At 47.7% G+C, this 27,099-nt stretch overlaps 1 protein-coding gene across 2 annotated transcripts in view; it reads right to left on the bottom strand.

Moving 5' to 3' along the window:
• IGF2BP2 (insulin like growth factor 2 mRNA binding protein 2) overlaps positions 1-27,099 on the bottom strand; it is a 1,316,273-nt gene that overhangs the window by 175,925 nt on the left and 1,113,249 nt on the right. For both annotated transcript variants that reach the window (XM_069615761.1, XM_069615762.1), the window contains one exon: positions 5,561-5,692. In XM_069615761.1, coding sequence (XP_069471862.1) covers positions 5,561-5,692 — 132 coding nt within the window. The remainder of the gene's footprint in view (positions 1-5,560; positions 5,693-27,099) is intronic.

Here is a 27,099-nt window from a genome sequence, read left to right as displayed (position 1 = left end):
TTCACCATGATGTCTACAATTCTCAATGTACTGTATCATAAGGCACTGCCAGGTAAAACAGCGTGTAGCGTGCTATAGGGGGTTAATTGCAGTATGTTTGAACGCTGTATTGAGAAATCAATAGTGCATGCCCTCAGTGTCCTTGAATAACGTTAGTCGCACTCTTTGCAAAGTTGTTTGTGGTTGCCGGGCCACCAAAGGCGTAGGAGTCTCACAAGATCTGCAGCCAAAAGGGCAGACCCTTGCTGCAAGACAACATCAAAGGCAGGTAGGGTATCCCATGCAAGCTTGGGGACCTGACCAGGATCACGTAACACAGCTCGGCACAGAAGGAAATGGAAAAGGGATACAGCCCTGCTCCAGGGATATGAAGCAGCCCGCAGACTGCAAATTAGTGCACGTCCCAGGTTCGTGCCAGTAGCAGGAGCGCCCAGCAGAGCACAGATGGCTCAGAGCGGCACCCCCACCACCGCACTAGCAGCAGCTGCGGTGGCGAGTCAAGCCATGCACAGACAAGGTCAGCCAACCCCAGCAGGCACCCCCACACTCACCGTCGGGTGGTGGAATGTTAAGTGCAGCGGCGTCCATCGCCAAGCCGCAGGCGCCAGCCTAGGAAGGGCGCCTGCTTCACATTCTGTTCAGTTTTCTTCTCTTGTCATTGCTATGCCTATCCTGCAGACTTATTCTGTTAAAGAGGCCATGAAACTCCTTAAATGATCTCGACCAGTCAAATCTCAAAGTCAACAGCCGGGAATGGGTCGCAGGATGCTTCATGGATAAGATAGTCAAGGCCTTTACTGCCTCTGCCCCAGAGTTACATTTGTTCAAGGGTTCAACTTGGGTAAGCGGATATCGCCTTTCTCTCCGACAGGCAGGTCAATGACCTTTTCATAGGCCTCGGAAGCAAGATCAGGTTAACACAGCCAGGCCAGTCAGTGGTAACCCTACCAATATGTTCTCTTGCTGCTGTGTCACCAAGCACTAGTGAGGATATAGGTTGGAACACACCCTTCTTTTTGACCTGATTGACAGTGGATTGGTCGTGGAACCTCTGCACACTCACAAGGGGTCCTGAAGGAAGTCTGAAAGGCACCACCATATTTCATGATTGCAGCTGGATAAAATGCCTCCATTATCAGGGACAGAAAAAGCCACTCCTTCAGTCCCATTCAGATCATCAAGGTTGGCTCCAAATATGTCTCCATATTACGTGCCAGAGTCCTTGACCATTTAATGAGGCATTGCAATGTGGTGCCTGGCAACGATGCAGTCAGCAGAGATGAAAACGGCATTGAGATAGTTACCATGTGACCACCCCTGTTCGGTAAATATAACCCCAGCGACCAGTTCAAACTTGGAGGTATGGAATAATTTCCGTATTCCACTTGGCCTGACCTCATTCCCCTCATTGTGCCTGCATTGCTTCCAAATACCTTTTTACGATGGAGAGAACACATGGGGTGGTGCATCTACAACATGATTACTGAAGGGAGGATTACATCATTATCAGAATGTACCAGCGACTTCACACCAGAATCAGATCGATTATACTACCTACAAAGTTTGACACAGAGTTCAGCATTCAGCTATGAAAGCAGCAGCTTCTAGAGCCACCTTGCCCTTTTTTGAGCTAATCATCAATAGTACCTAACCTAAGTCTTATTTTCTGCCATCTGGCATTTGTATGATACTGCTATCACCTCCTATGAAGTGATGCTGGAGAAGTGGCATGCAGACTGATATAGGAGCTAACTGAGTAGGATAGGGAATGCATTTTGTGACAGGCTAAGAAGTCAACCATGTGCATCCATTTCAGGGAAATCGCTCATAAATGTGTACTTCGGTCATATATTATCACAGAGGGTAGCCAATATTTCACCTAAATAGAACGAAGAATGCTGGAGGAATTTCAGAGGGATTGAGCTTGTGTTGCAAGTTTAGTGGGAGTGCCACAAGCAGGAACCGTTTTGGAAAGAGTTGGTTAGAACCATTATAGAGGGAGAAGGTTTATCAAATGTAGTCCATCGGGCTACCTATTAGAAATGTTTAGCTTATTTACTCACCTGCATGGAAAGTGGCCACTGCCATGATGTTGGCTGACAAGCTAGTGATAGGGCTATGACAAGAGTCTTATGCCCTCGATCTATAGATCGGAGGTAAAAAAGACAGCGATACCGAGGCCAGCCCCACTCCATGCTGCATAAAAGTGCGTGCAAGGGCTAACAGGCCCTTCCCCAGAGGACTAGAAGAGTGAAGTCGTGGGCGTAGATTGCGTGTGTTTTGAGGGGGCGGGGGCCCAATGTTTGTGGTGGGGGGAAATGGGTGTTAGGAGGGTGACAGCCCCCGATGAAAAGAAAATGCTGCCAGCGTGGAGAAGGTGGGGGCAGGTAGGTGATCGCCTCCAAGTAACGTTTGGTGGAAGAAAATAAACATTGAAATCGGCATTTGTCACCCGTTAAAGGCCGGTCTATATAGGCATAAAAAGGCAGCTAGTTTTGGATGCAGCTTTCAACAAGTGGGATTTAGACATAGAACCAGAAGCATGCTGGAGAAAAGGGGATGCTCCATACATAGATCTGAAGTGGTTTAAGCTCTGGCACTGGTTAGCAATGTAAAAAACTGATCAGTAACACAAATAATGACACAAACATGTTTCCTTCTGTCCAGAAGCTTCTGGATTACTTCGGTAAGGAACACGGAGCAGTACTCTGCCCTGCGCCTCTCGGAACACCTAACCTGTTTGACCTTCAAACTTGATCAATTCTAGGTCGGGCTTGAAATAAGTGGGATGGGACTGTTATACTTCTCCGATGTGCTGTGTACAACTGTTTATTTCATGGACCTTGTGTGGACTCTTCTTTGATTATCTTACTGATAATCTTTGGGGTGCAATACTCCTGTCACATCTCCAACAAAAAAGAGGATGGAGCTGGAGGGCTGGGAAAAAGCACATATGCATAAGCCACAGTTTTGCATCTATACTCGATTCCCATTGTGAACTGATTGTGAGACTGTTCCTTGTGTACAACTGACTGATGTTGAGATTTACTATACATAGATAAGGATTATCTAATTATCAACACTAATAAAATACTTTTGAACCCAAACAAAAGGATTACTATAGGAGGGGCTAGTGTTGATAGGAGATGTTGGATATGCTTGAGAAGGTCTGTAAAGTAATTCTCCAAAGTCTTGCATTAATTAATGTGCCAAACACTTGTTAATCCCTCGTGTGGGGTAGGTGCTGAGGCTGCCATTTACGCTGTTTAAATCACATGCTTCATAGGTTGTTGACCTCCCATGCGCAATCTAGTAATAGCAGGAGAAAGCAGCAAGAATTAAACTGGACATCTCAGGGAGAGGCTGCGTACTGTCTAGAAGCAGAGTAATACCAGTAGTGTTATGAAGCAGAGTAAGATCAGCTGGACTGCAGGACTGTGTAAACACATGCAAATGCAACACAAGGTTCAATAAAATGGCTTTTTCTCCTTGGCATGAATAGTCTAAGTCTTTAGCTTGCAAATCGAAATCCACGGCCCCTTGCCAGGTAGATTATCAGTTTAAAAGTCACTCACAATCGAGGACACAGAGGGTTTCAGTTTCCCAGAACTTCTTTCTGGTCTCCTAGCTCGATGGTCTCTGGTCCTCTTCTTCTCATCCGGGCCTCCAGAATTGCCCCATTGGCTCTCAGGTCCACATGTCTCTGCACACTAGACAGGCAGAAGGGCACAGGCTGGTGCTGAATACATCCCGCAAAAGCCCCAGTGTCCACCAGGAGTCCCAAAAACTGTGCTGGCTTTACCGGCTCAACCCCTATGTCCCCAACACTTTCTCTGTTTGGCAGAACCTGCCTAGCAGCCCTATCCTCATCTCCCCCACAAAGAGGGAAATCCTAGGTCTTTTCACTTGAAGCTTTGCCTAACTTTTGCTTCCAATAATCAGTATCCTGGAGATCCCATTGAGTCACAAACCTTAAGATCAAGGACAACTAGACAACCCTATTGCTAAGGAAAATGTGTTTTTAGAGTGCACCCATCAGAAGGAAGGGTGGTTAGGGCCAAAGCGCTGAAGGAGATGCTTGAAACCTTCAGAAACTGTTCTTGACTGAAGTTGCATAACTTCAATTTGATGGTTAAAGGTATCATTTGGAACCAGGAATCAAATAATGTAAGTGGATGACCCGAGAAGATGGTAGCGGCAGAGGTCAAGGACCAAGATGAAATGCGGTTAAATCTAAAAAATGTATTTAACAGACAGAAGGGAGCCACAATCTCAAATGAGGCTATAGCCAAGCATGTATGCAGGATTTTACTTTTTCTGCACAAGGAATTTTCATTATGATGTGCTGCAGGTGGGGAATTACTCTAAGTCTTGTGGAAAAGGGTAAGAATGTGTGTTCTCTCTCTCTCTCTCTCTCTCTCTCTCTCCCTCCCTCCCTCCCTCCCCCCCCCCCCCCCCCCGCCTCTCTTTGCAACAATAAGAAATTCTTTAAATTATATTTCTTGTTGAAGCTGGCAAGGAGCCAACTGCACTGAGTACAGGTATCCCATTTGATTTGCTTTAAATGGCGGAAGGCCGAATAATGGCAAACCACATTCCTTACTGTATTCTGCCACAAAACTTGCCATGCGAGTGCAGATATTGTGTCCAAGGGCAGCATGTGCTATTACTTGGAGGTAGCCTGGCACATTTGTAAAAAGCAGACATTCTGGCAATTTCAAGGGAGTGTCACTTGACGGTCCCAGACAAGTAGTTCTTGCTCTGCAGACACCTTGACACAGAGATTCACATAACAAAATAGTTTATGATGCTAAACTCTAGTTTCCAAGGATCCTGGCGCAAGACAGCATTTATAGGTGGAAATCAATTAACCATCTGCTATGCTACAGAAGTCATTGAAGGTCTCTGCTCAGAGATAAACCAGCTCCTCTCTATCATAGGACCCGTTTGGGATGCATTTCACAATGAGTCTGCCAATGTACATAGGAAACATTTCTGGAGAAGTTGGTTTGCCCTATTTTGCGCTCTTTGGGCCAGATTCAGAAAAACGACACAAATAGCAAACGCACAAAGGATGAGCTTTTTCCCCCCCTACAAGTTTGAGCAAAAGATGCGCTGGCCAGTCCCACTGCATGCATTAGTGTCAAGAACATGTATTTTAATGTGCATTAGATTCGTGAGAACAGGATGTGCCTTAAAATGGGCCGGAATGCCCCATAGTTTGAGGAAATGTGCAAAGGATGCACTAGAATGCATGCATCTGTGAAGCACACATTCAAGTGCCCTTTGTGGACTAGTCATCGCATTGTTGCACCAAAAAGGTTTATGAATCTGGCCCAGTTTTAAAGATCACTGACAAACGGGTGTAGTTGCACTGTGCATAGCTGTCCATGCTATTTACACTTGTATTAATAGGGGGTTTGCGCAGCAACAATTTTTGTGGCAATTACAAATAAGATATTTTGCCGCCCAGAAATGTAGTTGTCTGCTCTCTGTTCAGCAGTGTTGTTGCTACCTGGAATTAACTGTATTGAAGCTTGCAATTTCAGGGTTAACCTACCGTTTTCCCGCCCTTTCCAATTACTCGCCCAGCAGCTGAGGAAGGCACCTTGATGTGGGCTTCAAGTTTGACCTCTTCTTTTGGATTAAAGAAATTTTCCTCTTTCAGCTTTCCAAATATTCGCCCCTGTGCCTGAAAAAACAAGAAATACCTGTCACCAATGTAAACATCAAACTGGTGTAAGACAAAAATGCATGCCATCATCCGGCTGCGCTTTCCAAAGCAACCATTGCATGCCAAATGTTACTTATTCAGTAATAATACTGCTTCCCATTGAAAGGGCTCTTTATGCATCTGCACTCTTGAATGCTGGCTTTATTGGGTGGGCATAGGTACCTTTTCGAAAATATTTTTTATTAAAAAGTGGTATTTGTATTTATTTGTGACTTGTATAGAGCTTTATGCAAAAACACTGAACAGAGAACACAGTTAACAGTACAATAAAATGTAGGGCTAAAAACTAAAAAAAGTATTCATGGTTGTCGTTCAAAGTGAAGAAGACTCTTAAAAGTAGTACGAAACAGAGAGTAAGAGGTAATAGAACGAAGTGATAGGGCAAGAGCATTCCAGTGAGAAGGAGCTATCAAAGTAAAAGCAAAATCGTGATTGGGCGCAGGGGGTACGAGGAACTGATAATAGAAATTGAGTCTGAGAACAAAGAACACATGCACGAGAATAAAGGGAGACAAGAGATGAAATATAAGAGGGCACAAGGCCATAGAGAGATTTAAAGACAAGAGAGAAAGTTACATTTGAGACGAGAGTGAAACGGAGTCAGCCAAGAAACAATCGCACAGAAATTAAGTCACAAAGGGAAAGAAGGTATAGGAGAAAACAGAAGCATTGAAAACAGACTTTAAAGGTGCCAAGCGAGAGACAGGGAGTCCAAAGAGTGTGATAGAGGATTGGAATAATCGTGAAAAGATAAGTGAAGAAATCAAAAGCTTGCTGGCATCAGACATAACAAAAGGACAAGCTTTGTGAATGCTAAAAAGATGATAACGACAAGCATGTAAAGTAATAGAGATGTGATGAGAAATTGATAAATGAGTATCAAGATAAATGAGCAGAAGATGAAATAGGTAGCTGTGAAGGAGGAAATGAGACAAAAGAGGGAGGAGAAGGAACAGTATTAGTGGGAAAAAGACAAGAGGTAAAATGATTATGAATAGAAGATTAAAAGGAAGAAAAGGACAGAAAAAGGTGGGTGACCTATGCATAAAAATGATAGCATATTCCAAAAGACGAGATTAAAGCAACAAGAGGCGGTATGCAGATAGAGAAAAGGAAATGGCCTAAAACAGAACCTTGATGAATGCCATGAAGAAGAGGCAGTGTGTCAGAAGAGGACCCAGTCCAAGATACTGAACACGTTTGGTTAAATAAATATGAACAAAACCAAGATAAAATCAAACCACAGAACCCAAAAGAAGAAATAGAAGATAGGAGAAGATTATGATCCAGAGTGTCAAAAGCCACCGATAAATCAAATAGAATGAAAAGAGAAGAGTGTTTAGAGTAACCAGCAGAAAGCATGGAATCACAACAGAAAGGAGAGCAGTTTCAGTGGAGTGGAGAGGACGAAAGCCAGATTGGAAACAAGGAAGAAAAGAGTTTTCAGTGACAAAAGTAGAAATCTGGGAATAGACAAGACGGTCGAGAAACTCAGACATTTTTTTAGAATGGGAAGAATAGAAGAGTGTTTAAATGAGGAAGGAAAGGTTGAAGTAATAAGAGAAATAATAAAGAGAGCAGTAAGATAGGAAACCAGCGAGGGATAGACGTTAGGAATTAGTAAAGAAGGTATCCGATCAGAGGGAGAGGGCAGTAGGGTGGGCACGAGCAAGTAAGGAAGAAGTCTCAGAATTAGAGATCTGAGAGAAAGATGGGATAATCGAGTTGGATGAGAAGACTGGGGAAGAAAAGCAGACAGTAGAGGAAGGGGCGATGGCCACAAGAAGGGTGGCCACCTTTGAAGAAAAATAGGAAGAAAAATAAAAGGCAGCGAGAATGTAGTTAAGAGAATAATCATGACAAGGGGCGAGAAGGAAGACAAGAAGTGATTGAAACAGACACCTAGGATGAGTAGATTGAGATTGTAGAAGATCAGAATAGCATGAACGTTTAGCTGAAAGAAGAACGTCATCATATAGTGTGTGATAGGAAGAGAAAGACAGCTGATGTGCGTCAGAAAAGAAGCTACGCCAGCGTCACTCGAGGCAGCAAAGTACTCGTCGCATGGAGCGAAGATTGGGGGTAAGCCATGGAGAGATGGTTTACAAGAAGGAAACAAGAAGTAGTGGGGTAAAGAGAATCAAGATAAGAATAAAGAGAAGAAGACAATTTAGTCGCTGCATCATCAGAGGAGAGGACAGCAAAAAAAAATGCGTAGGAAGATTCGAAATGCATGAGGAAACAAACAGAGGTATATTAAACGCACAAACATCTTGACAAACATAGGTCAGAGCTTCAGAGCCAGGGGAAGTAGGTAAAAGAAGAGAAGGAAGAATAAAAAAGAATAGAAGATGATCAGAAGAGTAAACAGGGTGTACAGAAACAGACATTGTGGATAAAGATTGAAAGGTGATAGGAGTCAAGAATGGAAAGAAACGGAAGAGATGAGTGAGTAGTAGAAAGATGAAGATTGAAATCGCTGAGAAGTATACATGGAGTAGAGCAGAGTAAAATAGCAGAAAGCAAGATATCACAAACTGTTCCCACAGGACCAGGAGGGCGATAGATAAGTAAAAAAGTCAGAGATTCAGGTTTAGAGAAAGAGGTAAGTGAATATTTAAATGAAGAAAATGTGGGAAGAGACAAAGAACTAGGAGAGGAAACAAAAGATGAGCGATAAAGACTAGCAGTTCACCCCCACGGGCTAGTGGCCGAGGTGTGTGTGAACAAAAGCTGTGTCAGGTAGAAAGGGATGCAGGGATAGCAGTATTATAAGATGAGAGCCACGTCTCAGTAATACACAGAAAGTGTACATTCAAACTGAGTGTATAAGACAAAGTGTGATTTGTTACAAAGAGAGCGTGCATTCCAGAGAGCAATTTTAACAGGTGGAGGGTAACGAGAGCAGGGAGGACACATAAGATTAGAATAACTATAGAGAGAAGGGCAAGAACCAGAACTAGAAGGGATGTAAGAAATAAAATCTGAGAGAGGCATGTCAGCAATATCAGAGAGACAGAAATCAGGTTGGGGGAGCAATATTGGAGCAAGCACTACGATGGTCAATAAGCGTAAACCAGCAAGTGAGCAAGCAGGGCGTGCTGCAGCGAAATATACTGGAGCAGCTGTTGAACATCGCATTGGAGCTAGAAATAAATAATGAGAATAGAAACAAAAACAGAAAAGGCAAACGGTAAAGAATAACAAATTAGTTTCCCAACTGCAGACAGCACCAACTGGACTTTGCCAGGCTTTGCCCGGGAAGCGATATTAAAGAAGCCTGGAGCCGATGGCCGGGCCAAAAGGGGGCGTAGCCAAAGTCTGTGATTCTGAGGCAATAGTAACAGCGTCCAGGAGTAGCAGGCAGATGAGTAGACCGCCTCGAGGGAGCAGTAGATGGACTACTTCAGTTACCCTCACAACCCAGAACATGGCAGCATCAACGGTTCTATGTGATTTTAACAAATACAAAAATAAAGAATGCATTTTTACCAAAACATAAATAACGATTTCCCGGTTTCCCCTTGTTCAAAATCCCACCTCAACCACCTCCCCACCAGATTTAGCCCCTTAACCCACCCCCACATATATTTTTCATTAAAAATTCAGTATTTGTTTGTTATTTTTTATTCGCTAAAATCACTGGATACCAGCATAAACAGCGTATGCTGCAGAGGGAGCAGGGCAGAGCCAGCACACAGACACTCATGCAGACAGCAGCAACTGGACTTTGCCGGACCACAATGTATTGCACCTCAACCTAAGACGATTGGTCAAGCAAAATGCACAAAGTTAATGCTGCACTTTAGTTTAAACCAGATGGTGTATCTGTATTTAACGGGAGAATAATACTATTATATCACATTTATATATAGTAATTCATGCTCTCTCTCTTCTAAGCACTGTAATAATACATTTTATTAGCAACCACAAATGGGTTGCATGAATCAACCTGCGGGTGGTCTTATCTGATGGGAGTCTAAACTATGGCTTAGTTGTGGCACCGTTTTCTGTAGCAAGCGCTTAACTTGCTGAGAAACTACCAGTAAATAACTCTATGCCATCTTCGCCCATAAGCTTCTCATGACAAATCCAGAGTCTGGAAGAGACCTCCAAGCTATGCTTCCGTTGAGAGGGTGTAAAGGAAGTTATCTTGACAGTGAAAAATTGTCTAACACTGGCAGACCTAGCTAGGGTTAAACTCTGGCATTTATGTCAATACAAAGAAGGTTAAAGAAAGCCTACAGTAGCTAGATGATCTTGTGAATCTCAAGAAACGCTGATCAGACGCACTGCTCTTGAATACAACCTAACGCGTGAGACACATGTGGGCTGGTCAATACTACAAAATAAAAAACTCCAAAATCACTCAAAATTACTCGGTCATTTAGCAAGAGGACATAACTTCTAACAAAGTCTGCCTCATTGTGCTAAAACACATTGACTGAACATAGAAATTGTACGTATAGAGCACAGAGTTATCATTAAAGCTATGGCATGACATGCATTACTTACTGTAATAGCATTTCTGATGATTGTATCTGCTTAGATTCACATGCTGTGCATATGGTCTGACATCCAGTGGTAACCGCAGAGAATTGCATCTGGTCTTTCAGGGACCAAAAGGGGACATCGGCATAGGCGTGTCTAACACTATCCCCATCGTGACATGTGTAGTACCCAAAATCCCTCACGAGCCGAGGTCCCTCCGATTGTATTTTTTCTGCCATGAGGGAGCCCAAGGTTATAGTGAGTGAGTACGTAAAGAGAGAAAGTAGTAAGACGTCTATGTTCCTTCCACCCCGAACAGGGAGGTAGGGAGGGCGCATGCCAATCTAAGCAGATACAATAATCAGAAATGATATTACGGTAAGTAATGCATGTCTTCTGATGCTTGTTAATCTGCTTAGAATCACATGCTGTGCATAGACTAGCAAGCAGTTCCCGGAGTTGAAGGTGGGTTGTGAGAAGGAACAGTAGAGAAAAGATGTCTTGGTACTGCTTGTCCCACCTGAGAATCAGACCTAGAATGAGTGTCTAGGCAATAGTGTTTTGTAAAGGTGTGTACAGAACTCCAGGTTGCCGCTTTGCAAATGGACTCAAGAGGAACATTTGCAATGAATGCTATGGATGCCCCAGTGCCTTCAGTAGAGTGTGCTCTAGGCTTGAAGAGCTGCTCTCTCTTAGCAAGAGTGTAACATAGCGTGATGCATTTGACAATCCACCTTGAGATAGCTGTTTTAGAGACAGGGTCCCCTTCTCTACCAGCTGCCACTGAAACGAAGAATTGTTTAGTCTTCCTTAGTGGTTTAGTTCTTTCCAGGTAAAACATGACTGCCCTGTGCACGTCTAGTGTGTGAAGGCTTCTTTCGGCCATGTTAGTAGGGTTCTGGAAGAAAGTGGGTAGTTCGATTGACTGGTTCACATGGAACTTCGAGATGAATTTAAGCGCAAACCTGGGGTGCGTGCGCAGAACTACCTTATCTTTGTGGACTGTGACAAAGGGGTCTAAAACAGAAAGAGCCTGCAGTTCGCTAACCCTTCTGATAGAAGTGATAGCCACTAAGAAGGCTGTTTTATAAGTCAGGTCTTCCAGACTTGCTTTATGCATAGGCTCAAAGGGAGCCCCCATGAGCCTGGTGAAAACCACATTCAGATCCCCATCCAGGGGTTGGGTGAGAGATGGGAGGATAAATCCTCTTAACCCCTTCCATAAAGGCTTTAATCACCGGTATTTTCCACCCCGATACCTTTGTTGTAATGTGGTGTAGGCTGACAGAGCAGCCAGATGAACCTTTAGGGAATTGAAGACTAACCCAGAGTCCAACAGGTGGGTTAGATACAACACAAAGTGTGAGGGTGAGCAATCAATGGGATGGACGCCCTTGGAATTGCACCAGATGACAAAACGTTTCCATTTGCTGGCATAGCAATAACGTTTTTTTAGGTTTCCTCACTTCCCTGATTATGTCCATGCACCTTTCAGGGAGTTGCAGGTGTCCAAACTCTATGATCTCAGGAGCCAGGCCGCCAAGTTCAGAGTCTGTGGGCATGGGTGTAGGGTCACCCCCCTGGCCTGAGACAACATGTTGTACGGGCAGGGCAGCTTGACTGGTGGGGAGAGGGACATTTCTATCAGGTGAGCGAACCAGGGTTGGCGTGCCCACATGGGGGCCACCAGTATCATGGTAACTGGTTCCTGGTGCATCTTGTGCACTATCTTGTTGAGAAGGGGAGTCGGGGGAGAAGCGTAGACAAATTTCCCCGACCAAGTTATCCAGAGACCGTTCCCCTTGGATCGGTTCTGGGGGTACCTGGAGGCGTAATCTTGGCATTGGGCGTTCTCCTGAGTAGCGAACTGGTCGATCTCTGGGAAACCCCATTCTGCGAAGACGTTGGACACAATGTCTTCGTGCAGTCGCCATTCGTATTCTTCTGGCAGAGGAAAATCTCTGCTGAGTACGTCTGCCAGAAGATTGAGTTCCCCTGGAACATGTTGGGACAACAAAAACATCTTGTGTTTGAGAGCCCATATCCAAATGTTTTGGGACAGCTTGGATAGCCCTGGAGAGTAAGTGCCCCCGTTTGTTCAGGTAATACATTGCTGTATTGCTGTCGGTTAGGATCAGCACTGTCTTCCCTTGCAGCTGCATCTGAATGGCTTTCAATGCTTTGAACACCGCTAATAGCTCCAGTAAGTTTATATGATTGGATGCTACTTGAGGGGACCACACTCCGTGTGCCGTCTGCTGAAGCAGGTGAGCCCCCCACCCCGTGAGAGATGAGTCTGTCGTGAGAGTGGCTTCCATTGCAGGGGTGGTGAAGGTTTTGCCCAAGAGGTTTTCTCTTGACCAACACTGCAGAGACAGAACGAGGGCTGGCAAGACAACTACCAGATCTTCCCATTGTCTGCTGGCCTGACACCACTAGCTGTTGAGCCACTCTTGCATGGGACGCATGCGCAGCCGCACGTGGGGAACCAAGTATTTGCATGATGCCATCATTCCTAGCAAGCGCGTTGCTTTGCGTACCGTCACCGTCCGACTGGCTACATATTGAGGGATCTGTGAAAGCATGTTCTGAACCCTCTCGCTGGAGGGGAAGACAAGACCGTCTTCCGTCCGAATTAGCGCTCCCAAAGAACAAGTTACTCTCTTACCTGGTAACGTTCTTTCGATGGGATGGTCCGACGACGTATTCCATATCCATGACAGTAATCACCACAACTGTGCTGCTTCGGAACATTTTCGGCGTCTGCATCCTGCGTCGATGACGTCGATGCGCCGTCCTCGAGGACCTCCTCCGACGGCCGACGTCACCCGATGTGATAAGTAGGACGCACGACACCCATAGCCTCAGTTGTAGTTTTTTCCCCAGAACGTGTGAAACCAGTCTTCCGCCAGTCAGAGACACAAAGCCTTGCGGAAACGTAAGCTGCAATCGCATATGAAATTCTGTAGCGGGGAAGGTAGGGAAGGAGCGATATGGAATACGTCGTCGGACCACCTGATCGAAAGAACGTTACCAGGTAAGAGAGTAACTTGTTCTTCGAAGGGATTGGGTCCTATGACGTATTCCATATCTATGACAGACTCCCAAAGTATTACCAATGCAAGGAGGTGGGAAAAGAATTTAGAAAACCAAATTTAGAATGCCCAAACAAATTGCGGAGTAAAGGACTGCCTTGCCTAAAGCCAGATCCTGTCCTCGGATGGAATCGAGGGAGTAGTGACGTACAAACGTATGTACTCAAGCCAAGGTGGCTGCATCACAGAGGTTACGAATAGGAACACCCCTCTCTAGGGCAGTAGATGCAGCCATACCCCTGGTAGAATGGGCCTGCAAGCTGGCCGGTGGGTCCTTACTCGCCAAGCGGTAACACTCCAAGATGGCCAAAACAATCCAGCGAGACAAAGTCTGTTTCGTCACAGCTTGTCCCAAACGCTTTCCAGCGTAACCAATGAAAAGTTGATTGTCCACTCTGACCCGGGACATGCGCGAAATATAAAAGCTCAACGCTCTCCTAGGATCAAGCCTATGGAGCCTCTCCTCTTCCTTACCAGGATGTGGAAGAGGATAGAATGCCGGAAGAACAACCTTCTGGCCTAAATGAAATTCCGACACCACCTTCGGAAGAAAGGAAGGACGAATTCTAAGGACAACCCTGTCCTTATGAAGCACAGTGAAGGGTGGCTTAACTGAAAGTGCCTGTAACTCACTCACTCTGCGAGCGGAAGTGACCGCAACTAAAAATACAGTTTGAAGAGGTAACAGTCTCAAAGGACAAGAGTGCAAAGGCTCAAAAGGAGCACCCGTTAGAAACTTGAGAACAAGGTTCAAATCCCAACCGGGCACCTGGAAAGTGCCTGTAACTCACTCACTCTGAGAGCGGAAGTGACCACAACTAAACATACAGTTTGAAGAGGTAACAGTCTCAAAGGACAAGAGTGCAAAGGCTCAAAGGGAGCACCCATTAGAAACTTGAGAACAAGGTTCAAATCCCAACCGGGCACCTGGAAAGGTGACGGAGCGAACACATTAGTGTTCCCTTTCAAAAACTGAGAAATTAAAGGGATTTTAAAATAGGAACACTCTTCAGACGAGCGCTTAAATATGGACAGCGCCGCCAGGTAACCTTTAATGGTACCCACTTGCAAGCCCCTGTGGGCCAAAGAAAGCAAAAAAGACTTACGGCAACGATACAGAGACTTTGTTGCTGGCCGTCTGGCCGAGAGCAACAGCTCCATCACGTCTTCAGGGAGGTCCCAATCCTTATACCTCAACCTTTCCGAAGCCAAGCGTGAAGGTTGAGGGATCTGACCTCTGGATGGAGAACCTGACCCCCCCTCCTGTGAGAGCAGATCGTCTCGGTAGGGAAGACGACGTGGAGGGCAGATGGACAAGTCGAGGAGGTCCGGGTACCACGTCCTCCGGGCCGACGCCGGATCAATGAGGATCATTCGGGAACCGAACTTCCGTAACCTCCGCAGCACTTGCGGGATGACGGGTACTGGAGGAAACGCGTACAGTAGTGGGAATGACCACTACACCACAAACGCGTCTCCCAAGGCTCCTCTTGTAGGAAAGTCCTGCGAGCAGAACCTTTCGCACTTCCGGTTGACACTGGAGGCGAAGAGATCCACTTGAGGGGTCCCCCAAAGGGCGAAGATCTCCAGGAGGATCTCCTGAGCCAGCTCCCACTCGTGAGAGATCATGCTCTGCCTGCTCAGAGCATCCGCCGTCTCGTTTTCGTCTCTGGCCAGATGAACTGCCGAGATCGAAACTTCCTGCTGGATGGCCCAGAACTCGAACCGCATCGCCTCCCTGCACAGAGGAAGTGACCCTGCCCCCCTTTTTTGTTGAGGTAGTGCATGGCCACCATGTTGTCCGTCAGGATCAGGACAGTCTTTCCTCGCACAGTCGGCAGAAAAGCCTTCAGGGCTAGCCTGATGGCTCTCAGCTCCAACAGATTGATATGGAGTCTGGACTCCGACAGAGCGCAACGACCACTGACTGTCAACTCGTTGGCATGAGCCCCCCATCCCGTGAGGGATGCGTCCGTCACGATCGTCACCTCCGGCCAGAGAAGCCAAAATGGAGCCCCCTTCACCAGATTGCCTTCGACGGCCCACCACAAAAGGTCCTGGGCAACCGAGGGCGGCACCTGAACAGGGTCCGACATCCTGCCGGAGGATTGTGACCACTGAATCTTGAGTGCCCACTGCAAAGATCTCATCCGCAGTCGAGCCTCTGGCACCAGAAGAATGCAGGATGCCATGAGGCCGAGCAACCTCAAGAACTCGAACGCCGGGAGCGTCTGGGCATGTTGAAACTTGTGCACCATCTGCTGAATGTGAAGAGCCCTCACCTGGGGAGGAAAACACTGCCCCAGGGGAGTGTCGAGCACTGCTCCGATGTACTGGAGCTGCTGTGTTGGCGTCAAATGGGACTTCTTTAAATTGAGGGAGAAGTCCAGCCTGTGAAGGGAGTGGCAGGTGACAGACAGATGATCCATGACTTGCTCGGGAGAGCGCGCCCTGATCAACCAATCGTCCAGGTAGGGGTAGACATGAATCCCCACTTTCCTGAGATGCGCTGCCACCACCACCATGAGCTTGGTGAAAACCCTCAGGGCGGAGGTCAATCCGAACGGCAGGACCCGAAATTGAAAGTGCGAGTCGCCAAACGCGAACCTCAGGTACTTCTTGTGCTTGGGATGGATCGGCACATGGAAGTAAGCGTCCTTGAGGTCGAGCGACACCAACCAGTCCTGAAGTTGAAGGGCCTGGAGGACTTGAGAGAGAGTAACCATCTTGAACTTGTCCTTCCTGAGGAGTTTGTTCAAACCGCGCAAGTCCATGATGGGTCTCAATCCCCAGTCTTTCTTCGAAATCAAAAAATAAGGGGAATACCATCCCTTGTTCCTCTCCGCTACAGGCACCAGTTCTATGGTGCCTTTCTCCAGCAGGGCTTGAAATTCCTGCACAAGGCGCGGATCCGGACTCTTCAAAGAGAGGTTCCCTGGTGGATTGTCGTGAGGCCTCTGCCGAAAGGGAAGACAGTAGCCGTGGGTTATGATCTCCAGAACCCACACATCTGAAGTAATGGCACGCCATTTTCCAGATGCTGCGCCAGCCTTCCCCCAACCGGCGAACCATGGGACATGGCCTCATGACTGAGTGGTAGCGGCTGCGGTGTTGCCTGAGGGTAAAGAGGCAACTGCCCGAGCGGCCTTGGTACCTCGAGTACCTTGTTTTCCACCTCTGGCACTCCTACAGTGGCCTCTTTGACTGACAGCTCCTCTCGCTCTACCAAAGGATGAGTAATAACGAAAGGAACCTCCCCTCCATTGCTGTCCCCTAGGATGAAAAGGCGGAGGTTGACGAACTGCAGCGCCCAACGACTTTGCTGCAGCCTTGGAGGTCTGCAACCTCTCAAGGGTCTCGTCAGCCTTGCTGCCAAAAAGATGTTCACCGTCAAAGGGCATGTTGAGGAGCCGGGACTGCACATCACAAGCAAACCCGGACTTCCGCAACCACGCAAACCTGCGTATTACGGTGCTCGCCGCCATGGACCGGCTAACGCATTCTGCCATGTCCAAACCAGACTGAACGGACTCACACATGGCATCCTTGCCATCCTGGACCATAGCAAGGAAACAATCCCGTTCGTCCCCTTCAGGAATATGTTCAGCCGCTAATGCAACACAGTTCCACAGAGTGTGCGTGAAACGAGACAAGGCACAAACGGAGTTGGCCGCCTGAAGTGCCATACCCCCTGAAGAAAACACTTTCTTCGCCCAGCCATCAAAACGTTTGTCGTCCCTATCAGGAGGGATGGTAGGATACGACGCCTGCTTTGCTGGGGCCGTAGCCGCCTGCACCACCAAACTCTCCGGAGTGGGGTGCCTGGTCAAGTAGCAGGGGTCGCTACTGGCTGGACGGTATTTTCGCGACAAAGACTTGCCCACTGCCGGGAGACTCTCCGGAGCAGTCCAAGCCGCCGCCACCCTTCTCTGTAGAGCCATATGAAACGGCAGTACCGGGTCAGTTGGGGGACCAAGATCGAGGATGTCCGTAAGATCATCCTGAACAAATCCCCTGGGGGAGCAGACCATCCCAAGTACTCTGTGACCCTAGACATAAGGCGCCGGTACGAAGAATCGGCATGACTGCCAGGCTCAAGCCTACAAAACTCCACCAGGTGTCCAGTCCACTGGCATCATGCAGTGACTGCCTTAGGTCCTCAAATTGGCTATGGCCCGAGAGAATCTCATCTGGCACTGTATTAGGAACCATGCCATCATCAGAGCCCTCATCCACCTTTGAAATGTACTCCAGATGGCGAATAGAAGGTACTTGGGAAACCAAGCCATGCTTGACCTTAGCCATAGCCTTTCTAGGGGGTTCCCCCGTGCCACGGGTTACCTCTGACACCACAGCCTCGAAAGTCATCGAGTGAATCGGCGCCGGCGTCGAGAGAACCGGCATCGAGTGAATCGGCGTCAACGTCAGACGCAGCGCCGCCAGCATCAACGGCGTCGACACAGGCCTCGAAGCCGGAGCCCCGAGCGTGACCTTCGACAACCTGGGCACTGACAGCATCGACGACTTCCTCGGAAGTGGAGCCTCGAGAGAGTCCGTCGACGACCTCGGCGCCACAGGCATCGATGTCTTCCTCGAAGACTTCACAGGATCACGCGGTCTCAAGCGCATCGAGGACCGGGACCTGGAACGGGCATGACGAGAACGATTCCCCTTGTCCGAGCGGGACCTCTCCCGTGAATCGTGCCGACCACCCGAGCCCAAAGGCATGTGAGCGGTGTCTCTCGACCGATCACAACCGACCCCACTCGGAGGCGCGGACGGACCGGTGCCCTGTGATTCGAGAATCGCTATCATTTTCTTCCCGAAGGAAGCCCATTCCTCCGGTGTCGCATGCTTGGTGGGATAAGCGACCCGCCGATGGGTGAGTCCTCGGAAGAGGACAGGGAAGGCGACCGATGCCGGCGCTTCCAGGAATGCCTCGAAGAGGCAGAGGAGTGGCGAGACCGACTCCTGGAACGAGACCCACTGGACTTACGACGATGACGCGGAGAGTCGCCTCTCGAATCATCCGTCGAAAGCCCTGCAGACCACGACTTCCGGGGCTTGGACACCTTACCTACCGACAACTTCTTCTTGCGCTCCCGCAAGGCTTTGGACGTGAGCGACTGGCAGTCGACACAGTCATCCGTGTCATGGGTCTCCCCAAGGCACCAGAGGCAGGCGTCGTGCGAGTCCGTCACCGACATCTTGGACCCACAGTCCCCGCATTTCTTAAAGCCCGGACGTGGGGTTGAAGACGAGGTAGACATCTTCACGAAGAATAACTTCACAAAACGAACAGGTTCGAAGAACCGAGATGAACAACAGAAACTCCAAAGAGTCGAGGCGTACCAAGATTCACGAAGTGAACACGTTAGCGGAAAAAATGGAACTGAGGCTACGGGCGTCATGCGTACTACTTATCACATCGGGTGACGTCGGCCGTCGGAGGTCCTCGGGGACGGCGCATCGACGTCATCGACGCAGGATGGCGAAAATTTTCCAAAGCAGCACAGCTGTGGTGATTACTGTCATAGATATGGAATACATCAGAGGACCCAATCCCCTCGAAATAGTTTTACTTGGCTGGGGACTAAGCTGGATTTCTTTTTGTTGATAGAAAAACCCAGGCTGAAGAAGAGGTCTACTGTTTTTTGGGTGGTTGAAAAACAAGCGTCGAACGAGTCCCCCGTAATGAGCCATTCATCGAGGTAAGGGTAACCTGGGACTGATAGTCTGCGCAGGTGTGCTGCTGCCACTGCCAGGACTTTGGTAAACACCCTTGGTGCCGAGGCGATGCCGAAGGGGAGTACCTTGAATTGATAGTGTTTGTCCTGGATCACAAACCTTATGTATTTTCTGTGCGTTGGCACACTGAAATATGAAAGTATGCATCTTTCATATCCAATGTTGCCATGAAGTCCCCCTGTTTCAGCAACGGGATCACCTCCTGCAGTGTTACCATGCAAAACTTCTGGGGTTTTATAAACTTGTTCGCTGGGCGCAGGTCTAGAGATCCTTGGTGAGATCCTTTTTGGGTACAAGGAAGTACACTGAATAAATACCCTTGTTTACCTGAAGAATAGGGACGACTTCTATGGCGTCCTTTCACAGCAGTGTTTCTACCTCTTGGATCGATCTCCAGATGGTCCGGTGAAAGGCGCTGTGAGCGCGGCGGTCTGAACTGTGGAGGTCGGGCGAATTCCATGCAATAACCGTGGGCGACCGTCTTTAAGACCCACTGGTCTGAAGTTATCCCCTCCCATGCCTTGAGGAAAGATGTCAATCGCCCCCCGACCGGGGAGACATGGGAGGGGACCTGGACTTGGTGGTCATTTCTGGCCAGAGGCTGTGGCTCCTCCGGGATTGGGGCCTCTGCCTCTACCTTTGCCGCGTTTCTGACCCCTTGAGGGGTAGTAAGTGGGGCTTCCAGATATTTGATTTGTTTTTGAAGTTACCCGTGACGTAGTTGTTTTGACCAGCACAGGCTTGCCCTCGAAAGGACCGCCGGGAATGATTACCCCTCTGGGAGGAGGGTTTCTGTGTAATTTGGTGCAAGGACCTTATAGTCTCATGCTCCTTCTTGGCTGTCTCCAACGCTTCATCCACTGCTTTCCCGAAGAGGTTAGTCTCCTCAATGGGTTTATTAATGAGGGAGGCCTGAGTCTCAGGTCTAAACCCTGATGTACGCAGCCATGCATGTCTTTTCAGAAGAGTCCCTTGGGCAAGAGACCTGCCTGCTGTTTCTGCAGTGTCTAGGGTGTTCTTCACCACATTCTGGTTAACCAGTCTTCCCTCTGAAACAATGGCGAGAAGCTTTGTCCTGGCGGGTTCAGGAACCTCCTGGAGGCCTTCCTGCAGCAAGTTCCATTGGGCATCAGCGTAGCTGGCTAATAGCGCAGTATTATTAGCAACCCGAATGGTGTATGCAGCTACTGATGTGACACGTTAGCCCAGGGCATACAACCTTTTAGACTCCTTGTCTGGTGGTGATTCTCCCGTGGCAAGGGGTACCCCTGCCCTCTTTCGAGTGGTAGTCACTACCAGTGAGTCTGGAATGGCGTGCCCTTTGATATACAGAGGGTCGGAAGGAGAAGGTCAAAATAATTTTTTGACTCTCTGGTTCACTGCCCGTGCCTGAGCAGGTGAGACCAATAAGGGAGCTACCCATCTCTTAACAGAGTTAAGGAGGGGGATGGATTGACTCGCCGGAGGTTTTTCCTTGATATCCTTCACGAAATCCTGCTCAGGTACTGCCTCGAGTGGCAATTTTGAAGTATTCAGCTGCTTTCTTCAACATGGAGTTGAAAGCCATCTGGTCATCCACATGGGAGGCCTGGCGAGCTGGGGTGGACGGAGGAGAGTCTAGGCACAATATATCAGAGTCCTGATCTTGCTGTGTCCAAGGGTCTTGACCTTCCTGCTGGGTTCCCTCCCAGTTCTCCGTCGTAGCCTGCTGATCTTCCTCATAGTTTGAGAAAAGAAGCTTCTTCTTCATTATAGATATCTCTATATGTGTCCATATGGACCACGTCTTCTTGTTGAAAAACCTGAGATTGAACTGCTTGAATTTGGAGGTTAGGGTCTACCCGGGGAGGATGATCAGAAGAACTGATAATCTGCTCCAGCCGATCCATACAACCCTCAAATTTTTCTGTAGTCTATTTAGAGGACCCAAGCGAGGAGAAACTGCGTTCTCTGCACTGTGGCATCGAGAGGAACCTCTCAGGGTGTCAGAGGGGGGCTCTTGACTATCTACGTAAGTCTCATCTGAATTGGGAACCAAATCCGCCGAAATCTTTTCTGCGACCTGGCCCATAACCTTAGGCGGAACCGGATTAAGGCCCACCGCTGCTGCGATTCTTCCGATGCTACTCTGGATAGTCGCTTAATCGTCGTGAGACAACGGCCCGATGATCTGTCGGCAGTAGAGATACCGTCCGCGGCACTAGAAGGCCTAGCAGTCGGTTTTCCGGGTAGAGGCCTAGCCGTAGTTTACGGACCTACTGAGGCCTTGGAAATCGCCGAAGCGTCGGGCTCCCAAGCTTCGAAGCGTGTAGGTTTTGGAGTACCGCCCTTGGTCTGTTTCAACTGCCCAGTCGCAATGCGCTGCTGCAGATGCGGGGAAGGCTTTGGATCTGACCGATCCGAGGGAACCGGCACATTTTTGGCGGCCCCGTTGGCGCTTTCACCTTTTTCGACGAAGACGTCGAAATTGGTGTAGGGGTTGTGTGCTTAGTGTGAGGCGCTTGTACGGCCCTGTCGCCGGGTGTAGTCCCAGTAGCAAGACCAGAGTCGAGCCTGGAAGCGTCAGGGACGGGCGTGGCAGACCTAGAAGTGTCCGCCTCAAGGTCTGGAACATCCGCATTGGACGTTTGGTTATCCGAAGTACCCCCCGACACTTTCAGCTGGAGTGGCGGTGGGAGAGGGGGGCACCACGCGTGACATACCGTACGCGGCCCACCGCTTTACACCGCGCTCCGTAAGGGTCTTGGGCCGAAGGAGTTTGCACGCCGCACACCGCTTCTTGTCGTGCTCTAGGGGGAGACAGGCGTTACACGTCCTGTGTTCGTCTTTCCAAGGATATCTGACCCTACACTTAGGGCAGCATCTAAAAGGAGTCCTTTCCATAGCAAAAGGGAAGGATGACCAGACCGACAGGGAAAAGAGGGGAAAGGAGGAAAGACATACTAAACAATACAGCCACCCCGACCCCACTCTCCCTACTGTATAGGTCGGCCAGAGGGCCCGACCACGTGGAAAAATCCGGCCGCCGGATCTTAGGCGCCGAAATCCACAGCCGTAGACGATTTCCCTGTAGTCTTCGTCGAAGATGTTCTTATTGGGCAAAGTGACTTAACGGGGAATAAACCGACAATTCTGTAAAGATAAACAATGTCTCTAGTAAGAGCTCTGCTATAGGGCGACCAGTTATCTGGGCGGAAAAAAACAATCTGAGGGACCTCGGCACGTGAGGGTTTTTGGGTACTACACACGTCACGATAGGGATGGTGTTACAGACACGCCTATGCCGACGTCCCCTTTCGGTCCCCGAAAGACAAGATGCAATACTCCGCGATTACCATATGCCCAACATGTGATTCTAAGCAGATTAACAAGCATCAGAAATGTTCTTATGTGGCTGTATTAGCTACTTTCACTCAGCAACTCGTACAACAATTATCTGCCTTTGCAAAAGAATCAAAGTCAGCACAATCTTGCTTTTCTGCTCGTCTTTTCTAAAGTCTTGTATTAGCCTACCACAAAAGTAACATTAATCAAAGATAACCATCCACATCTTGCACCACATCGCGTGCATGCTCTACCAAATCATGAAAAATAAGTCATCCTGCAGCTTTGGCAAACCCAAACATTAACATTTGAGCAATGGGCATAAGGTTTCTTCAGAAAAGAGGTAAAGAGGCAACCCAATACGAAACATCCTACAGCCTAATACAACCGGTGAACACATCGGCCACCAAATCCTTTGAACCACAGTTCTATATTTTAATCTCCCTGATTTACCACATATCAATAACCTGGATTGATGACGTATACCAGTGACTAAAGGCTAACCCTGTTTAATTCATTGTGACGCTACTATCTAAAATAGGTGCAATGTGATGGCCAACCCAACCATATTAAAGGCTTGATTTTAAAAACTGCCATGAGCATGCAGAACCCTCCTTACAGAACCTCTACAGATCACCTTAAAAAATCAGCTGAAACCACTCCCCTTAACAAAACAAGTTATCACCATTCATGACCACCAAATAACCAATGGGCCCACAGAAACCCAGTCAAGGAATAACGCTCCTCTCTCTTCTCTAAATGTGTGGATCTTCACATAATTACTATCAGAAAAACATACCACCAAGCAGGACGATTGCAAAGCTCCATTCACAGCCCCAGTGAAAAAGTCAGAAAACAACAAAACCATGCTCTGCACGTATTTCCAGAAGAGAAACAATATCACCTATGTGCTTCAAAGAATAAACTGGCTCAATGTCTTCTCAGAGGCTACCTTAAAACCTGCAATAATCTCTTACAAAACTAACAAGTACATTGCCACAACATAAATCAAGGGTGGAAAATGTTTCTCCACTGCTCCAAACCCATTCCAAGCAGCCCTGCAAATCACACACCTTGTTAAAACCAAGCTCTTTCAATCATTGACCTCCAGCTACTTGGAAGAATTGGCCCCTCCCTTTTTTAAGTAAATCCAGCCTATCTTCAGGATACCGACATGTCTCACCTATCCCTCCAAAACCACATGCTATATCCACTAGTAGGAATGGCCACAGTCAACTAATCTGCTTCTGGTTTTCTACTAGCGTCATTTTCTCCATCATCATTATTGTTATTATTATTATTATTATTAAGCTATTTGTTGAGCATGGACCTAGCTTTGGGAAGCAACAGAGAGCTTTACAATCATAGGGGGAAGAACTCAGTGAAGGAAGCAGATCTACAAGGGAGCAGGGAGACAATGTTGGAGGGTGGGAAATTTGGCAGAAAGGAATCTGCAATCAACCAGGGTAGGACACAGAGGGGAGCAGAAAACCCAGTTTCAGGTTAGGAGGGGTGTGAAAGGATGGAGCCATTCCTAGAATTGGGTCTTGAGCTCCTTCCTGAAATGTAGAAGCAAGAGGACAAGTGTGATGTTGATGGGGACACGGTTTAAGAGTCTAGGGTGTAGATCGAGAAGGCCTGTCTTCTAGTTCTTTCCCTTCTGGCGGAGTTCAAGTCAGCACATGTTCTTACTTCTGGTGGATCATAGGACTGCAGAAATGCGGAGTTTCTCAGCAATGTTCCTTGGGGACTTCATGGCAACAGCATTGTAGATGATGCAGCAGCATTTGGGGAAGACGGGAGATGATATGTGCTTGCAGTGGGAGATCAGGGGGATCTGATCCTTTAAGGAGTCATGCTATAGCATGTAGGAGTTGTTTTCAGGGATAAAGTGCTTGATTTCCTTCAGGAGGGAACTTGGGTACCAAGCTATTTGAGTCTTACTTGCTAAGTGAAGATTTCTTTAGGTACAAGCATGTGACGAAATGCTGAGAAGAATCAGAGTAGGATGATTGGTAGTAGAGCTAAGAACGTGAGACAGGGAGGTATCTTGATTACCAGAGGTCAGCGAGTGGAAACCATGAAAAGGATTCATGTTTTCTTGAGAATACAGGTCTTTATTAAAAAAGGGCAGTCGCAACCCCAAAACTAGATGCACTTGCAGCCGGTGAGCCACCTTCTGGGCCTGAGAGTGGAGGTTGGGAAAGGGTTCTCTTTTTGCAACGTTCCCTTCATAGTTTCCATGGACATACTTTCCCTTTAACCTGTTCTGACTTTTTGAAGTGAAGCCTTTACAGCTTCACTTCCCTTGCCTTTTGCTCATGGTGTGGAGGAAACTGACCAGTCCTTCAGACTATCAATACTGGGAAACTTTGTTTCCCTTTGACTTCTGTTCCTTTTTGACATTGCACACAGCATCTTACAAAAGTATCCCCATTTCACTGCATTGGATCATCCTAGCTTTTTCACTTGGAATTTTTGGTTACTTTTATATGTGCCTAAAGACAAGCTGGTGGTAGCAGATACATATTTATAATGTTTGCATTCTTTTTTTTTTTTACCAACTCTATTTAGTTTTCAAGAGCATAATCATAGACATGCATACACTAACCCCGTGAGTGCCAAGGACGAGCTATCTTGTCTTTGGAATTACTTCCGTAGTGCCAAGGACGAGATAGCTCGTCCTTTTCGGCACTCCGGTTTGAGCGATCCCTGTAAAAGTGCACAGGTGTTTGACTTGCGCGAAGTGGCCCAGAATTTATTACCCAGAACCCCAAACAGAGTGAACATTGTGTTTTTTCGCCACCAAATATCACACTTTGTCGGGGATTGTGGCTAATAAAAACTGGGGCAATTTGCGCAAGGCAGACCTCTGTGGATTCCCACGGGGGTCCTCTTTTGGGAAATGCATGGGGTTCCCTGTTTTCCTTGGTATCTTGGACACCCTCGGCCCAAATCTGTAGGGTGTGAGGTACCGTTTTCAACCGGACACCTGTGCGAACGCGGGACGGTAGGCCATGTGCTGTTGGCGGCTTGTTTCGGTGGGTGAGCCAAGTGAAATGTGCAGAAAATGAGTTTTTTGCCACATTTCGGACTTTGCTGTGCTTTCTGGGTAATAGATTCTGGGCAGATTTGCGCAGGTCAGACCTCTGCGGATTCCCACAGGTGTCCTCTTTTCGGAAATGCATGGGGTTCCCCGTTTTCCTTGGTGGCTTGGACACCCTAGGCCCAAATCTGTAGAGTGTGCGCATGAGCGGAATTCCTGAAATGGTGCTCTGCCGAAAGACTTGGGGTTACCTGTGTTTTGGGCTTTCCCCTTGGCGCCCAGGTAGGTGCACCCACACACGTGAGGTACCGTTTTCATCGGGAGACCTGTGGGAACACGGGACGGTAGGCCATGTGTTGTTGCCGGTGTGTTCGGTGGGTGAGCCAAGTGAAATGTGTGGAAAATGTGTTTTTTGCGCCACATTTCGGACTTTGCTGGAGTTTCTGGGTAATAAATTGTGGGCTGATTTGCGCAAGTCAGACCTCAGCGGAATCCCACGGGTGTCCTCTTTTCGGAAATGCATGGAGTTCCCTGTTTTCCTTGGTGGCTTGGACACCCTAGGCCCATATGTGTATGGTGTGCCCGCCTGGAAAAATCATGAAATCCAGCTACCTGTGCTCTTTCAAAAAATGTATGCTTGCCATTCCTCACCACATTGGTTTTCCTGATTTACACATGCTAAGTACATCTGTTCAGGCTGTGAGCATAAAAATCCTGTGTAGCATGGCTCAGTGTTTGGCTTGTGGTATTGCTTGTTTTGTGAACCACTACAAAAAATGTGTGCTTTCCTAACTGCAAGAGTTGGGGGAATGTAGCGAGCATTGTTTTTCTCAAAATTCATAGAAGCCATTGCCGTATCAAGCCAACCATGTCCACCACATACCTTTTTTTTCAGTCATTTTCCCGCTTTTTCCCCAATCTATGCCATTTTCCCCTACCTAGTCGTTGCCCGACCTGCGCAAATCAGCCCTTCCTAAACTTGGAATTTTGTCTACTTTTCAGAAATGTATGCCTTTCTGTGCTCCAATTCGGCTTTCCAACCCTTTTCTTCCATTCCGTGCATGATTGTCCAATTGGCAAAAATGGCCAAATCGCTTACCTCTCACAAAACGGTTATAGCCGGTCAAGTGGCACAGCGAGTAGAGCGCCCGCTTTGACACCCGTGCAGAGCCTGTTAACGCAGGTTCGAATCCCGGCGGGGCCAAACTCAGCCTTTCATCCTTCCGAGGTCGATTAATGAGCACCACACACCGTGGGTAATAATAAGCAGCGCTCAGATACCTGAGGGTTTGTAGCGCTATATAAAAGCCTAATTATTAATTATTATTATTATAACCACATCAAAATAAATGTGTTTCATTTCTATTCAACCTGTTCTTAAAAGCCAGGAAATTGGGGAATTCAGCCGAGCAAACCATTTGTTCCAAGCTCTTACAAGGAAACAACCACAGGCTCCTTTGTACATCATTTTATTTGCATTTTTTGAAAAAACACATTTTTGCCCTTTTTGGTTATTTTCTCTCACCCCCTTACAGCAACCTAGGATTCCTGGGTGGCGTTACGACCGCCTACATGTGGGAAAAAAGGGCCAAATTTGGCCGAGATATCTCATGTAACAAAAAAGTTACAAGGCATTAACTGGCCACATACCGAAATCACCA

Source organism: Ambystoma mexicanum, chromosome 9 (genome assembly GCF_040938575.1).
Source record: "Ambystoma mexicanum isolate Mex_15411 chromosome 9, UKY_AmexF1_1, whole genome shotgun sequence".
Classification (NCBI taxonomy): Eukaryota; Metazoa; Chordata; class Amphibia; order Caudata; family Ambystomatidae; genus Ambystoma; species Ambystoma mexicanum.
The sequence above is the reverse complement of the archived record's forward strand: the minus strand, read 5'-3'. Positions and strand labels throughout refer to the sequence as shown.